The following is a 17,247-nucleotide window of genomic DNA, read 5'->3' as shown; positions in this document are numbered from 1 at the left end:
CATACAGCCATGCTTAGCCAATGAGAGTAGCACAGCCAACACTGGAGCTACTCTCCACCAATCAGACCTAGAACACCTCAGGCTCTGCCCACACCCCCACACCAGCACCGAAAGTTGAACAAATGTGGGGCCCGAGCTTTTGACCTCTCCTTCTGACCTTTGTGTCTTGGCGAAGAACCGTTTTGACCCACTACCAGTTGCCATTGCATTGATTCAGACCATGGCGACCCTGTGTGTGTCTGAGTAGAACTGTGCTCCATTGGGTTTTTAACGGCTGATTTCCAGAAGTAGATCTCCAGGCCTTTCTTCAGAGGTGATCTGTGTGGATTCCAACCTCCAGCCTTCTGTTACCAACCAAGCACAGTAACCAACTGCATCACCCAGGGACTTCATTTTGATCCACAAGGGTTGACAGAAGGGACAGTGCTAGGCCCCGAACAAGTTTGCTTTACTGGGGCTAGAAGAAAATTGGTCAAGGCACTTGAAGTCAAAATCAGGATCTGTGCAAGTTTCCTGACACTATGAAGGGTCTCTATAGCACCTGAAAGAAGCCCTGGCCTGAGACATGTCCCAGTGGCAGTTGAAGACAACTACGGGTGCCAGTGGGCACTCCTTGAACACATCCACATGGAGACTCAGCTGTCAGTGGCTCTGCCTCACTGGCCCTCCCATCTCCAGGAGTGCAGTCCGTCCCACCATTCATTAGTTAATAACTTTCTCTTCACCAACAAGCTCTAAACTTTATTCCCTGCATATTTCTGTTCAGAGTCTTCCCTCTGGGTTGACTGTGCTCCCTTTTATTTCCTCTTTTTAAAATTCTACTCGTCCAGGATCCGTTTCAAATGAGGATCTCTTAATCTCCCACCGGGACGGGCCGCGCTCCCCTGAGCATGCTTTGTAGTGCAGTTATTTATGTGCACGGCTTATTCTCCCAGAAGCTCCCCACAGGGGCACTCTCTCCTGAGCATCCCCTACAGCAGGGTTTTTTTGTTTTTTTTTTTTTAATACTTAGGGTCTTAACCCATGGATGGAAAAATACGAAAGGAAAAAAGAGCATCACACCTAGTAAACTTCTGAAACTTTTGTTTTAGTTATGAGCGTGCCCGTGTGCGTAGACACGCACAAACAGTAGGTTGGAATGTTGAGTGTATTTGTCACTGTGGGTCATGCCTGAAAATCTGAAAGCCACCACCCTACTGCACCTCCCCTCTGGGGATGCCGCATGCTCCACGAATGCTGACTGAGCTGAGAGACACGGATGAGTATGAAACAATTCACTGATTGCAACCTCAAAGGTTCCAGTTGGAAAGAATGTATAGTATAGTGCCCATTTTAACAACAGTAAGTGGATTCTGGCTTATGCGACGCTATGGGGGGCAGTGTGGAGGATCTGAATATTTACTACTGTGGGTTGTATTTCAATAGACCCTCCCCCCACTCGCTAAAATGTGTTCATATTTAAAGTAGATTAAATACAATCTTGGTCAAGTGCACAATGGAAAACTTTTTTCATTGACTGAAACCACTTCGTGATTACAAAGTTCTGAGTCTTTCAAACACTTGGTATAGGTAATTCTGCCATGATTCATAAAAGGATCTTTCAGTGACACCAGGAAGCCTTTGTACCAGTTCTTTCTTTGCCCAAGATGCCTCTACGTCCTCTCAATACCCCCACCCCCACTGTCTGTAAAAACCCCATTCATCTTCCAAGGCTTAGTTCAAAGGCCCCCTTTCCATGGAAGCCTTTTTTTTTTTTTAAGCTCAATTTTTCCTCTTTCCTTCCCCCATCACCCACCCAATCTCAAACATGGTCTTTCTCTCTTCTGAACCACCAGTGCTGAAAACTTCCTTTCTGTTTGTGTATGTACTTGTCTCATTTTCCAGCTAGACAAGAGCATGCACGCCCATGTTTTACTCAGCTTTGTATCCCCCATGGCAACCAGAAGTACAGTCATCTTCTACTTAATAGATGATCAATACTTACTTAAGTGAATACATGATAGCAATGATTAACCTGTTAAAAGTGGCTGGTCATTATTTTCAAGGCCCCAAGGAAGGGCTTCCTGTCTCTTAGCTGACGGAAGGCTGATGGAGACCAGGAAGAAGAGCAGGTGAGTGAGCTGGGAGGTTTGGAAGAGGCACTGCTCCTCCTCATCTCCGCCCTGGCCTGCTTACTGAACCCCTTGACTCTGCTGGGATTTGACTCTACAGAACAAAGCTGGGTGCAGAATGAACACCTTCGCTTTGTTCCAAGTTCTCCATACCTGCTTCAAACAGGGAACGGGAAGCAGGATTACAGGGGGAAATTTGGACTACCCTTCTCAACTTTAAGGTATGGCTTAAAAGTTGAAACAGCAATCTGGATGATTCAGGCTCAAAACACCCACCTTGAGAATTAAGTACAGGTGTTTCTAAGTGGCAGGGGAGGGGGGAACTGGTGTGCAAGGCGGTAGAGGAGGTGGTTCTTGAATTATCAGTTGATTGTCCATATTGATTATATTCGACATTATTGAGTTTTCCTTTAATGCTGTCTATACGGTCATTTGGAGACATTTTCTGAGTAAGCTGCCTCAGGTTCAAAGCCACATCACAACAAACTGCAAATCTATTGGTAAAGAATGCCCGCCAATCAGAAAAAGGTTTTAGGAATTAAAATATCATTCCCTTTTTCTATTAATCTGTAATCCCCCTCAACCACCCCAGCACCAAAAAAAAAAAAAAAAAAAACTTTCCTAAGACGACCTAAAGGGAAACATTTTTAATGGTCTTTATTTAAAGTTTATGTTTTAGTTAATGCATACAGGGCAGGCATTGTTTCCTAAATCATGGTATTTTGTTTTCATATGCTAAACTTCAGATCAATACAAGTTTATTTTTATTTTTTTTTTTTATGCTAAACTTCAGATCAATACAAGTTTAGGCCTCTGACCTTTAATTTCTTTGATATTTTAACAGAATCGTAACTACCAGTCCATCAAAGTTTTGCTGAGTAATTTCACAGTTGCTGTCATGAACTGACAGGCATCTGCAGTGCTCTGTGTGAAATACTGGATGTGAAGCCAGACCAGGCACCTGGGCTCAGAAGCTAACTCTAGCTGGAATATGGCTCTTCCATTTCTAGACCTATGACCTTGGGCAGGTTACGACCTTCTCTGACCCTCGATTTCTCTATATCTAAATGAGAACAATAATAGTTTTTGCTTCATAGGGTGGCTGAGAGGGTTAAATGAGCTAAAATATGTAATGCACTTACAACTAAAAAAAAAAAAAAACAGCTGCCATCAAGTCAATTTCGACTCATCATGTGACCCTATAGGACAGAACAGAACTGCCCCACAGGGTTTCCTGGGAGCAGCTAGTGGATTTGAACTGCCAACTCTTTGGTTAGCAGCTGAGCTCTTACCCACTGTGCTATCAGGGCTCCATGCTTGGAATGGTGTCTGAGTAATAGTAAATTTTCAATAGCTGTGAGTTTGAAAAAAAAAAAAAAAGTGATCCTCATTCATTTAACAGTTCAAGCCCTCCGTTTCCTCATCTATAAAATGGGGACACTACCATTTACCACCTCCAGGATTGCTATGAAATTCCAATGAGGAAGCTATAGATATGAAAATAGCAGACACACAGAAAGCCCTCAAATTGTAGTTGCTCTGCACCACTTACAAGCTTAAAAACTAAACCAGAAGCTTACAGACTTACAAACAAAGTTAAGTTAGAAAATACCATCCAAAAGCTCATCAATCTAACAGAAAACATGCCTGTATTAGAGATCCACGCACAGGGATTGGCTTGCCCTTCACTTATCAGAAATATGCAAAAAAAAAACCCAAACCCCTTGCCATCGAGTCAATCCCGACTCATAGCAACCCTACAGGACAGAGTACAACTGCCCCATAGTGTTTCCCAGGAGCGCCTGGTGGATCTGAGCTGACCTTGTGGTTAGCAGCTGCAGCTCGTAGCCGCTACGCCACCAGGATTTTCCTTATAAAATGTAAATTACACATCTGCAAAACCAGAAACTCTCCCCCAGTCGTGACAAAGTGTCCTACGATGCTGTAATCAGCAATGCCTGCACACTTTCAGAGGCTAAAAACACTGACGCATTCATTAAAACCTGACTGCAGATTTACAAATAGTGCTTTTCATTTTTAAAAATAATACAAGTGCTGCTGTCGATAAAAAAATATCAAGTCATTTGGACAGGCATTTCTTAAATGACTGTGCTCAGGTAACTCAGCTGGGCACCAAGGGCGTAAAGGGGTATAAAGCTCCAGCCCTGTGCTGGAAGAATGTGAAAATTATGACTGATAACCTCCCAACACGACTTCTGAAAAGCACGAGGGGGTTTTGATTTGAGTCTGCAAGCAGAGAAGCAGTACAAAAATATCCCGAAAGAAGTAAGTTCTTCCCTTCGACTAGAGAAATGCCTTTTAAAAGCAAAAGTCATTCTTAAAGTACAGTTTCTGTCTCGAAACCTATTGAACTTATGCCAGAAACCAACATTTCTAATTGTAAACCCGTAAAATAATAGGTATCTGTAAATGAAAGGCTGAAATAACCCCAGGAGCAGCAACACAGTAATTAGCAACTTTTATAGAGTAATAACATGTTTCATATTCTTTCCACACTGGCTCTTTGAAGTTTCCAGTGTAATATATAAAAGTTTTATGACATTAGGGCCCATCCTTGTGTGTTTTATAGGCGCCAGCATTATGCAGAGCAAGCTGTACTTACTCATCGGTGGACCTTTTATAAGAAACGGCTCGATAATGTGCTAGCTTTGTGTCCGGTTTATTTTGTTACACCTGTCTTTAGAAAGATAAAAGTCACTGGACGCCTAAATCACTGAAAAAATTCACATATCATCTATATGGTCTACAAGGCATAAAGCAGTTTAGCTTTAAAACTGTACGTTGCATATTCACGTGCACAAACCATTTGCTGTTTTAGACACATGTGAACTCTTTACTGAATTAAAGCAAAAAAAAAAAAAAAAACCCTCAGTTCCACAAATAAGTGATTACCAGAGGCAGAACCGAGTGCAGTTAATACGCCTGCTTGAGCAGCTGTTCACCCCGTAAATATTAAACGTCACACAAGTTCCTTCAGGAAAACGCAGGCTGTAATCTCACCACCTGAATGCGCTGGCTGGAAATACTTAGGAGATATGGGAGGGGGGGCACAGATAAGGGGGATGTTGAAGCAGCCAACGGGATTTTTAAGACACCCGCAACGGGAATTAAACTGCTTCTAGGGGCGATTCACCTACAGCAGCCCCTCAATGTGAAAGCCTGAGCAACAGACGGGGAGGGCTCGTCCAGCCGTCCGCTCCCCACGCCGCGAGCTGGAGCGTGGCCTAAGGAGAGCCCCCCAGGCTCCGGGGTCGGGGGGAGTGGGGTGATCGAGGAGTACAACCGTGGCGAGGTGTGAACAGAAGGGCCCAGAGGAATTGTGAACCTCGAGGAAAGGAGTCTCCCTAAGCCAAGGCCTCTGGAATTCCGGCACTGAGAAACACTCGCCTTGTGCCCCGGGTGCTGACTTTTCCATCTTGGGTGGAAGTGGGTGGGTGAGACAGAAGGGATGCAGCCGCCCAGCCCCAGCGCAGGCAGGGAGGAGGCTGGAGCAGCCTCCACGGGCACTTCGCAGCAGCACAAACTCCAGGGGGCCGCGGGTGGGAACCAGAAGCTCTTGGAGAAGCGGGAGGGGAGGCAATCGGAGGGACAGTAGCTGAGAGGGGGTACGGGGCTGAGGGGTGGATCCCCAGGCACTAGTGACATGCTCTAGAAATCGGTTCTTTTTCTCTCCACGGCTGCGCTTTGCCTCTGGCTACCCAGATCACCAGACCCTGGGCTGGTGCGGGCAGCACCGGAGGGAGGGGACAAAAAGGGGGGAAGAAGACGGGAAGGCGCCGGTGCATCTACCCGGGGGAGGCTGGAAGGAGCCGGCTAGGCGGCCACCCCCGGCCCACCCCACCCCCACGGCGGCCGGCCGCCCAGAGCCCCCGGCCCAGGTGAGGGCGCGCGGGCCGCCGCGGCCGCCCCTCGCCGCTCCCGCCTGCCGAGGCGGCCCGGGGACTCACCACAGCGACTCGAGGTCCCATTCCTGGAGCAGGGCTAAGTCGAAGCTGTCCATGGTGGGAGGTGTCACCGCCGCCGCCGCTGCCGCCGCCGCTGCCGAAGCTCGGGCCGCCCGCGCGCTGCAACGAAAGGCGCCGCTCAAGGTGCATCCCGGCCTCGCCGGGGCCGCCACCCGCCCGCCGCCCGCCGCCCGCCTGCCCGCCGCCCGAGTGGGGGCTCCCGGCGCCCGCGCCACGACCCCGCGTCGGCCCGGCCGGGCCCGGCGGCGGCGCACTCACCCGCTGGCCGGCTCGCGCGCAGCCACACTCTCGAGAGCGGCGAGCTCGCCGGCCGCCGCCTCGCCCCCAGCCGGGCCCTCCGCCCGCCCCTCCGCCCGCCCTAGCGGCGGCCCGCTCGCTGCAGCCGCCGCCGCCGCCTCTTTCTCCTCCGGGAGGCGCGTGTGCGCGGCCGAGGCCGAGGCGCGCGCGCGCCGTGGTCCCCGCGCCGCGCCCGCCCCGCGCGCCCTCCGCGCCCCGCGCGCCGCCAGGTGTCCGGCCCCGCCAGCAGGCCGAGCCGCCTCGCCGCCCCGCGCCCTGCGCCCCCGCGGTCCGCCCGCCCCCGAGCAGGCCGGGGGTGCCCGGGGCAGGCCGGCGAGCGCGGGGAGAACGGAAGAGAGGCGACGGCCGAGCGGAGGGGGATGCCGAGACATTCCCGGCCTTTCGCATCTCTCCGCCTCGCGCCTCCGCCCGGCCCCACCCGTGGCTGCCCGGTCCTCACGCACTTCTTTGGAGAAACAAAATTCCCTTGACCTTGGTAGATGCTCCCTCGCGCGGTGATGAGACTCCAGACCTGGAGTGGGTGCTGGGAAATTCCCTGGCCGCCGAAGGCGCAGTGAGAGTTAACTGCAGCCTCTGCCAGCGCCGTAAACAATTTGTTTAAAATATCTGGAGTCAGTAAGTTAAGTGAAATCGAGGGGGTGGGAGAACCACTTCCAGCAGGTCCTGCTCGCAAGCTGCAGTTTGGCTTACACTGGGTTCTCACCATCCGCCAGCTGTCAATTCCCTGGAAACCAACCCCTTTCTTTTTCTTGCAAGAAGGGGAATAAGGCCTCTGGGTGTCGACTGCAAACTTCCCGCCCCTTCTCCTGTCTGGAAAGTGGCATTCGTCAGTTGGAAGGACGATAGAGTATCATTTTGGCTCCTTAAAAAATCAGCTTCTTATTATTTCCCTGATTTAAAAACAAACATTTCTACCCCCCACATAGGACAGCATCAGGGCCCTGTTTCTCCACAGCTGATCTAGAACCTCTCCTCCATCCCCTGGCTCCTCTCTCCTCTGGGCCACAGCTCAGGGAGCCTCACTCAGGAGAATTCCAGAGAATTCCTGGAGAGAGCAGCGCATAATAGAAAAACAAAGTTCTGTCTCACCGCTTGCACCAAACCTCCGGTTCCCTGCCATAAGTCAGGCCTTTACAGTCCTCTCCCTTTTGTTTCTCCTCCCACAAGAACTGCTGACTAGGTCCCCCCCGCCCCAATAGCTAGATCCTACCGTAGAAGTCACAGGAGGGCTCCAGAGCGCCGTCCTTAAGCCTAGGGGTCACCCTTCTCAACTCAACAGCCTCTGAATGTTGTCATTGGTACTTGCCAGTCAAGATGATTCTGACTCGTGGTGACCCCACGTGTGCAGAGTAGAGCTGCACTCCATAGGGTTTTTCAGGATGTGACCTTCCAGAAGCAGGCCAGACCTGTCTTCCGAGGCGACTCGGGGGGGGGGGGGCTTGAACCTCCAACCTTTCAGCTAGTATTCCAGCTCTTAACCGTTTGTGCTACTTAAGGGTTAACAAGCTAAAATCTGGACATTTAGCAGAGGAAACGAGGAAACCCTATCAGGGGTTGAATTACAAAAATGTTCCACCGCCTGCCCCTTCAAAACGATAAATGAAGGCAGAGTGGGCGTAAACATAGTTGAGAAAACTGAATTGTTACTTCAGAGGCGGCCAACTCCCAGCCCCTGAAAACCTCCCTGGTTAATTGAGAGTAGTAACAAGGCTACAGAAGAACAAAGAGAAAGTTAATATAGGAGTAAGCACAGGTGGGAAGGGCTGGCTTCCCAAATCCCAGGCTACTCTACAATGCATTTGGAGAGAAGAAAAAAAAATCTGTCTTCATAATACCTTTTTAGCATAAGCCTTGCTTGCTAATGTTTGCTCTGGCAAAAGTGAGGTGCCTGAGACACTGAGACGGCACTCCCAGAAACAAAGGATCGGGGTGGAGGGTGGAGGACAGCGAGAACAGCCCCTCTCTGGAAGAACTGCAAGTTCCTCAGCCTGAAGGAGAAACGTGTCCTGTTCTTGTGCTCAGGGCTGCAGCCAGGAAGCTTCTCTCGAAAGGACACCTCCCTGCGGCTAATGAGGATCTGGCGTTCCTTCCCTTCCCTTCCCACCACATCTGTTTACATGGAGAAGGGCAGCTGAAGAACAAACAGAACTGTGTTTGCTGTGAGTCCCATACTGGCCTTGATGCTCAAGATACAGACTGGCTCTTACCAGGAGGCTGAAGATAAATAGACGGACCCACAAAAAGGAAGGAAAAGGCCCTCGTGGCATAGAGCTGATTGAGCAGTCTACTCACAAAAGAGCCTCTCCGTTACTGCCCACCTAGTAATGGGTGGATAAAGCCTTGAATTTAAACACGGTGCCCCTGTGCACATGTGAGAACACTGGAGCCTAAAGCAATGTCATGGTGCACGTTGCATACTGTTCTCCAGAAAGAGCTGTTATTTTCCGTTTGAGGCCTCTTGGACATGGGGGCAAGTGTCATGAATGCTTTTATTTCTAGCCTACGCTTTTGTGTATGGTACCCATTTGGAGAAGGGGAGCTTTTGAGGAAACCCAAATAATAGTTGTAGATTCCATTTTTACTACCATGTCGCGGCAATAAATCTAAATTAATAGTTTTTACAACTAAAATAGAGAACAGTTAATGAGAGCCTTTATGTGGAGATCTTTTTATTATTGTTATTAACCTGGTTTCTTAAGATGTTCCCATTATCCTCCAGCTCCTGGGTACACCTACAAAAACAAATGCTTAATCTAGTTGTCAAAATTTTAAATCCTTAATAAAAAACAAAAGGGGCAGGGGCCAGGCTTGGACTTAGAGGGATTAGAATGTCAGAACTCAGAAGGTTTTTATAAAGGAGTAACCAAAAATGAGGAAACCCTAGTGGTATAGTGGTTAAGAGCTACGGCTGCTAACCAAAAGGTCAGCAGTTCAAATCCACCAGGCATTCCTTGGAAACCATATGGGACAGCACTACTCTGTCCTATAGGGTCACTATGAATTGGAATTGACTTGACGGCACCAGATTACAGGTTAACCAAAAACAAAACTCATTGCTGTCGAATCAATTCAGACTCATAGCAACCCTATAGAACAGAGTAGAATGACCCCATAGGGTTTCCAAGGAGCGGTTGGTGGATTCGAACTGTTGACCTTTTGGTTAACAGCCTGAGCTCTTAACCACTGCGGCACCAGGGCTCGTAAAGGAGTAAGAGACTACCTAAATTAAAACAAACAAACAAAAAAAGGTGGTTCCTATGAAGCTGATGTAGCTTTTGTGCTTATTAAAAACCCATGACTTGAGGGAGCTTTTCTCCTGAGACAGAGGCAGCAACGCCATGGCGAGCTGGGAGCAACCACCCAGCTCCTGAAAAGGCGGCCTCGGGGCAGGGGGCGGCTGAATGAGAGGGCTGCTCCTAGCTCAGGTTGGCTTGTTCAGGCTAAATAAATGAAAGAAAGGAATACAAAATGGACCCTGCTCAGTCTGGGCCAAGGGCCATGAGTGTGTTTAGCAAGGCCCCTACTCACATTCTGCCAACGTGGGACAGGAAGCCTCCTAAATAGACCAAGAAGCAAATCCGTGGTATCAAACTAAGGCCGCCTTCTAAATATGACTGGAAACATTGTGTGGCTTTATTCATGAATGCTTTATTCTGAAGACAGAGCTGCAACTCAGAGGTCACTTTTGTGACCAGGTGGGATTTTTCCTCTCTTTCTAATCCCCCCAGTTCCCCCAGAAAATGAGCTGGGCCAAAAGCCAACTCTGCAGATGGCCTTGCTGGAAGGTGGTGTGAGCCTCCTAAACCCTCCAAGCCCCTTCCTCCTGTCCCCGCCGTGGGGTGGGGGCTGCAGCGTTCTCTCCTGCCCCAGCAGCGCTGCAAGCCATCCCTCCGTTTCAGCTTCCTCCTCCAGAGGCTTCTTGGGTGTTTGTAACTGTCCAGGGGTTGGAGAATAAACCCTGTAGGCTTTCTGTTTGCACATTTCAGGTGAATACCTGGAGCTCCAGGACCAGAATGGGTTTTAAATCCACCCTGGAGCTCTAGCGTGTTCAGGCCTTTTCCTCACCACAGGTATCTCAGAGTGGTTCTTGCCTACGATCCGAGGTGCCTTTCTTTTTCTATTTTTTTTTTTTTCGTCATTCACCAGGTCCCGAGCAGATGGTGTGGCTGTGCTGGCTGTCATCAATCCTTCTATGTTTCCATGGAAACATGGGGCATAGGGACCATCTCTGCCTTGGGCTCTCTGACAGTCTCCTCTGGCGGAGAACTTCAGCACTCCAGCCCCCTTCCCCCCGCCCCTTGCCTGCTTGCCATGTTGGAGAGTTTGAGAACATTCTGTAGCCCAGCAAGAGGGTCGTTTCAGAGATCCATCTAAGGGCATGTTGTTTTTATTGTCAGGTGCCATGGAGTCGATTCCGACTCATAGAGATCCCACGTGACAGAGTAGAAGGTACCCTTAGGGGAATGCTCTACTCTTGGCTGTAATCTTTACGGGAGCAATCACCAGGTCTTTCTCCCACGAAGCTGCTACGTAGGTTTGAACAGCCAACCTTAGCCTAGCGCTTAACCGTTTGCACCACCAGGGCTCCTTATCTAAGGACATGCTCCCACAAATGATTGTGAAGGAGCTTGAAAAGTGAGGGAGGTAGAGAAGGGGAGCAATGTGGGTCTGGTGGCTGAGGCCTTTTGCGATGGTGATATACTGGGGCAGTCTATAGGTCCCTGTGTGGCACAAACAGTTTGGGTACAGCTACTAATGGAAAGGTTGGCGGTTTGAGCCCACCCAGCAGTGCTGCAGAAGACAGGCCTGGTGATCTGCTTCCATAAAGACTACAGCCAAGAAAACCTGATGGAGCTCCGTAACACATGGAGTCATCATGAGTCAGAACTGACTCAACAGCAATGGGTTTGGTTTTTTGGTTTTGGCCTCCTTGGCCAACTTCCATAATGGCTGATTGTTGCTCAGATGTGAAAAGGGATGCCCTGAGCTTGTCTGCTCATCAGGCAAAAGGTGCTCACTGAGCATACGTCAGTGACTGACATTTTACGCTTTGCTGACATTCCACCCTCTGTGTTCATTCTTCAGGTGGCTTTTGTGTGTGTGTGTGTGTGTGTGTGTGTGTGCGCGCGCGCGCGCAAAACTAGGTTTTTCCCTCAGGAATGCACCTTCCTCAAAGTTTCCAGCTTCCTCCTGCCTGCATAATTCACTTATACAGCTGCGAAGACATTAATTAGATTCAGAAGTCTGTGGAAACAGCAGAGCTGGGCAGGGTCAGAGGACAGGGAGGGCACAGAAAACAGAGGGGGAAATGACCCCTGGGAGAGGGTAAGGAAGTGGGAGGAAGTTTTCATGCCATTTGAGTACCAAGGAAGGCAAAGATAATTTTGCAATATGGCCAACAACCCTACTACCATTGTTTAGAAAATTAAAGAATTATCACATTAAAAAAAAAAAAAAACAAACCCGTTGTCTTTGAGTCGATTCCAACTCATAGCGACCCTATAGGACAGAGTAGAACACCCACAGAGTTTCCAAGGAGCGCCTGGCAGATTTGAACTGCTGACTCTTTGGTTAGCAGCTGTAACACTTAACCACTACACCACCAGGGTTTCCTATCACATTAAAGCAACCCTAAAAAAAAAAAAAATGTTGGCTTGGCATGAGGATCCTGTTCATGTTATGCTGTTGTTATCAGTTGCTCCTTGTACCGTTAGGCCCACAAATTAAACTGAAACAAAAACCTGGTGTATGAAGCGTACCATGTGTATAAAAAGAAAAGGAAGCAAAGCAAGCAAGCATGCTCAACATGAAAATGCAGCTGGAAAAGTCATGGGCTAGTCATAAAAGCAGATCAGGAACATGTTTCTTATCACAGATCATGTATTCTGTACCATGCTGATGCCACCCCTCTTTTTTTTAGGGGTAATCCCATTATTTTATGATATGAAGATTCCTTGGTGCTGGTAACAAGAACTAACCATCCTGACTTAAAACTTAACACCACCCCTGGCTCTTTGTAGTGCTTCTTCAAGACGTGCCTGGCTCTTGGTGCAAGGTTCAAGGACTCTGAGCCTGCTGAGAATAGGAAATAATCAATGGCAACAATAGCAAACATTTCTGTACTACTATGTACTGGATATTGTTTCAAGTATTAGTTCCGTTTACTCCCCTCCAAGACCATAGGAGGTGTGTTACTATTGTTTTTATTTCGCAGGTGACTAAGCTAAGAAATATACAGGTATCATAAACTAATGCATGGCAGACCTGGGACTGGATCACCTCCCATAACTGTTGCATCTGAAATTTCTCATGCCCACAGGTGCTTAAATAATGAATGTAATGCAGACGCAGGCACAAGGCCAGAAAGAACCCGCTCCTTCCCATTTTCCTTCCTCAGTTTTGACCCCACGGCTCTGCCATACACACTCCTGGAGTGAAGCGTACATTCTCTCTGGACATCGGGGTCCTCCTTTGCAAAATGAGAAGGCTTGACTGGATGCTTTTTGTCTCTGACAGTTCTGAAATGTTATAGTTCTGTTTTCAGTTGTCCTTCCTGAGCCCTGCCAGACAGGAATCCCTGGAGGATGTCAGGCACTCCATAAACTTCTTGTAGGACCTCCTTCTTGGCTGAAATGAATCTCAAGATGCTGATTTTCTGAAGAAGAGTGGTGTGCTGTCTGTTAAGTGTTACAGACAGAAAGACCAAGGAGAAGGAGACTTAGGTCTGGGTAGACACGTTGGAAAGAAGTCACAACAGGACTGTGGGTGCCAGGCCCTTTCCTCTGTGGCACCGGAGAGCATTCAAGCATGAGGTTGCTGATCTCCATGAAGCCCCGGGAGGACACTAAAGTTATAAGTGGAGCAACCTTGGCTTACAGCCAGAAGACAGAGAAATTTCAAAATTATATCTCAATGGGTTAAAAATTGAGAGAATAAGGGCAGTACTGTAAGACCCTCACAAAGTCCTTCAGGTTGAGGTATCTCCCACAGCTTAGAGTCCACACTGGACATCCTCGAGGCAAGGAAAAGAAGATACAGAGAGAAGAGCCTTCCTCATCAGGAGCTTGAGACAATTTATGGCAGACACTGTGGGTTGCCTATCCAATACCCATCCCCCTCTTGCTCGGTAATGAAACCTAAGTTTTCTTTGGGAAAGCAATGAGCCCCGCTGGGAGAACCATATTTTCCAGTCTCTCTTGTAGCAAGAGTTGGACACGTGACACAGTTTTGGGGCAAGGAGACATAAATTTAAGCCAACTGGAATTCCGAGGAGAGTTTTGCTTGCCTGGATTAGGCACCACCCCTTCCTCTAGGTCATTTCCTCCTCCTTCCTGTCCAGAATGCAATCGAAGGGCTGAGGTGGAGCGGCCATCTTGGACTGTGAGGCCAAGAGCCACAAACTAAAGTTGGTTGAACTGGAGTTAAAAGGAGGCTAGGTCCCGATAACTTCTTCACATAATTGCACCATCTTTGAACTAACTACCTAGCTCTGGACTCTGGGAGATAAAATAAGACACTGCTTGGCTCAACCACTGCAGTCATGTTTGATTGTTACAGCTAAACTGAATCCTAGCTTATAGAGGTCACCCCCCCCCCCACCTTATGCCCTACCCATAGCCTCACACAGCAGTGAGTCCTTCCTGATTTCTTAGCCTATGTCTCCCAAGCAGGGGCGGCACTGCCAGAAGGACTAAGTGTGGTTTTGAAAAGCCAGTGTTCGATTCCTTAGATGTAATCTTGTATTCTGGGTTCACTCCAGTCCTAAGAAAATCCATGTCCAGTTGTCCAAAGACTGGTTAATCTGGCTCCTATGTTTTTTGAGTATTCCATATAAATAATTGTTTCTTTGTTTGCATGTTATTTGTTAACTTGGTTACATTACTCTTACATCCTCAAAGGAATACTAAAGATTTCATTTCTGGAAAATGGTGTAGGAATAATAACAGCCGTTCTTTCTTGTGTCCTCACCACATACACAAAAAAATGCGTGTTGCAGACCCCGTCATTGTTTCTACCGGTAAACTAATTACCACTGTATGACGCTGGTTTACTTCAGAAGGAGTTTAGAAAAACAACTAATTAAGTAGAGTATTTTGAAATATAAACTGCATTACAGGATTAGAAACCCTATAATAAAATCACAGAAGATTAAAAGTCAGGAGAAACCGTAGAGACTGTCTTCATCAAACCTCTTACATGATACAAGGATTCCCTCCCTACTAGCCCTGGTATGTTCAGCCTCCACGTGAACATTTCTAACGGTGGGTAGCTCTCTTCCTCCGAAGGATTCCTATTGCCTTCTCAAGAGCTCAGCTCTGACTAGAATAGCCCTCTTCCTTATATTTATGAATGTCGAATTGATTGTCCTGTAACTAGCTTATTGCTATCTGGAGACCTTGTGGCACAGTGGTTAAGAGCTCTGGCTGCTAACCAAAGGGTGGGCAGTTTGAAGCCACCAGCGGCTGCTTGGAAACCCTATGGGGCAGTTTTACTCTGTCCTGTAGGGTCGCTATGGGTCGGAATCAACTTGACAGCAAGGGGTGTGTGTGGTCTGGTGTTTTTGGCATCTTGCTAGCTTGCAGTAAGCACTTAATTAGAGCTCACTTTCACCAAATTCCATCTATGGGTCCTCCCTGTTTTGAGACTGTGGGCTCAAACAATTTGCTTAGCACCTTGTTCAGCTGGGAGAATGCACAGATGAGAACATGGGCAGAGGGGTGAGAGAAACCACATGTTCCTCCAACTGGTAGTTGGTTTCTTGCAAGAACCAATCAGTTGCCATCGAGTAGATTCTGACTCATGGCAGCCCCCTGCATGCTGGAATGGAGCTGTGCCCTATTTTCAGAAGTAGATGGTCAGACCTATCTTCCAAGGCATCCCCAGGTATACTCAAACCTAGAATCTTTCAGTTAGCAGCTGAGTATATTAACTGTCTGCACCACCCAGGGACCCTTCTTGGAAGAAGGGAGCTTCAAAAAAGAAATTGGAGCTGGTCATAGGGAGGAAAATAGCTACCAAATGCAAGGGATGCTGGGGACTCCTGGAGAGAAAGATACTTCCCTGCTGATTCACAGTACAATGGGAGGTCGAAAACAGGAGCCCAAGATCATGGGAAGAGGATGAGAGTGATTTCAGTAAGAATTTGGCTGCTAACCAAAAGGCTGGCAGTTCGAATCCACCAGGCACTCCTTGGAAGCTCTACGGGGCGGTTCTACTCTGTCCTGTAGGGTCTCTATGAGTCGGAATTGACTCAATGGCAATGGGTTTGGTGTTTCTTTTTTTTTTTAAGGTATAAGATTAAGGGTCTGGCCCACCCTTCATGAACAAGAGCAACTCTTTCCAGTGCTTTTTCAAAGCTCCAGCTCTCCTGTGAGGCTTATTATAATTCTATATACTTGGCACAGTTAGATTTTTATGAATTTAGCATTACTTTCTGTCACTCTCTAGACAATGGTATGAGGTTTATTACAACATAAAGGGAAATTTACTCTGTTGGGCCTGAGTGTCAGCCCAGATCCACCTGCCGTCAGCTTTGTCACCCTCCATGGAATGGAGCTCCATCAGGGATGAAGTCACCGAGGACACCTGTACAACCCCAGCCCTCAGGGCCAGGCCCCAAGAGGACAATGTCAGAGATCACGGAAGTCACATCCGATATTTATTTACTGAACAAACATTGTGGACCTCCTAGCACACACCAGTCAGTGGGTTAAGAAATGAGACAAGGAAGAAGTAAAAAATCCAAAAGATCAGACTAAGGGATAACGCAGGTATATCTTCTTTTACTTCCAAACCAGAAAACCGAACCCATTGCCCTTGAGTTGATCCCACTCATAGCGACCCCAGGACAGAGTAGAACTGCCCCGACAGGGTGTGCAAGGAGAACTGCCCCGACAGGGTGTGCAAGGAGCGACTGCCCCGATAGGGTGTGCAAGGAGAACTGCCCCGACAGGGTGTGCAAGGAGCGACTGCCCCGATAGGGTGTGCAAGGAGAGACTGCCCCGACAGGGTGTGCAAGGAGAGACTGCCCCGATAGGGTGTGCAAGGAGAACTGCCCCGACAGGGTGTGCAAGGAGCGACTGCCCCGATAGGGTGTGCAAGGAGAACTGCCCCGACAGGGTGTGCAAGGAGCGACTGCCCCGATAGGGTGTGCAAGGAGAACTGCCCCGACAGGGTGTGCAAGGAGCGACTGCCCCGATAGGGTGTGCAAGGAGAACTGCCCCGACAGGGTGTGCAAGGAGCGACTGCCCCGATAGGGTGTGCAAGGACCGACTAGTAGACTTGAACCACCAACCTTTTGGTTAGCAGCCGAGCTCTTAACCACTGCGCCACCAGGGCTTAACCAAAAAACGAAACCCGTTGCCGTCGAGTCAATTCCAACTCATAGCGACCCTATAGGACAGAGTAGAACTGGTCCCATAGAGTTTCCAAGGAGCACCTGGTAGATTTGAACTGCTGACCTTTTGGTTAGCAGCTGTAGCACTTAACCGCTGGGCCACCAGGCTTTCCCACCAGGGCTTACTGAGTCTTAAATTTAACAAGTATTTATCGAGTGCGTTCTGCGCTCCGAGCTGCACCAGCCATGGAGCCTACCACTGCAAGTGAAGCAGACGTGGTCCCGGCCTCACCGAGGAGGGGTACGGATTATGGTATTATGTGATTAGTGCTAGGATGAAGGACGTGCAGGTGTTTACTGTCTAGATCTTTCCGGAAAGAATGACTGGCTTCTACTCCTTTTCAAGACCTGACATCTTCAGAATAAGGCTGTGGGTGCCATAGCCATAATGTGTTACCTGCTACGACAGGGCTGTGTCTACAGAGCTATGGGAGCAAGAGGAGTGGGCAGCGACTCA

The 17,247-nt window shown here is 48.6% G+C and overlaps 1 protein-coding gene across 15 annotated transcripts in view; it reads right to left on the bottom strand.

Moving 5' to 3' along the window:
* Positions 1 to 17,247, bottom strand: part of AFF3 (ALF transcription elongation factor 3) — a 685,346-nt gene that overhangs the window by 634,560 nt on the left and 33,539 nt on the right. For 3 of the 15 annotated variants that reach the window (XM_049856158.1, XM_049856156.1, XM_049856165.1), the window contains one exon: positions 6,080 to 6,196. In XM_049856158.1, the coding sequence (XP_049712115.1) occupies positions 6,080 to 6,132 (53 nt within the window). In that variant the 5' untranslated portion in view covers positions 6,133 to 6,196. The other 12 variants (XM_049856153.1, XM_049856152.1, XM_049856157.1 and 9 more) reach the window with 10 other exon arrangements.

The sequence above is a fragment of the Elephas maximus genome, chromosome 17, assembly GCF_024166365.1.
Source record: "Elephas maximus indicus isolate mEleMax1 chromosome 17, mEleMax1 primary haplotype, whole genome shotgun sequence".
Taxonomy (NCBI): domain Eukaryota; kingdom Metazoa; phylum Chordata; class Mammalia; order Proboscidea; family Elephantidae; genus Elephas; species Elephas maximus.
This window is presented reverse-complemented; position numbering and strand designations above follow the sequence as displayed.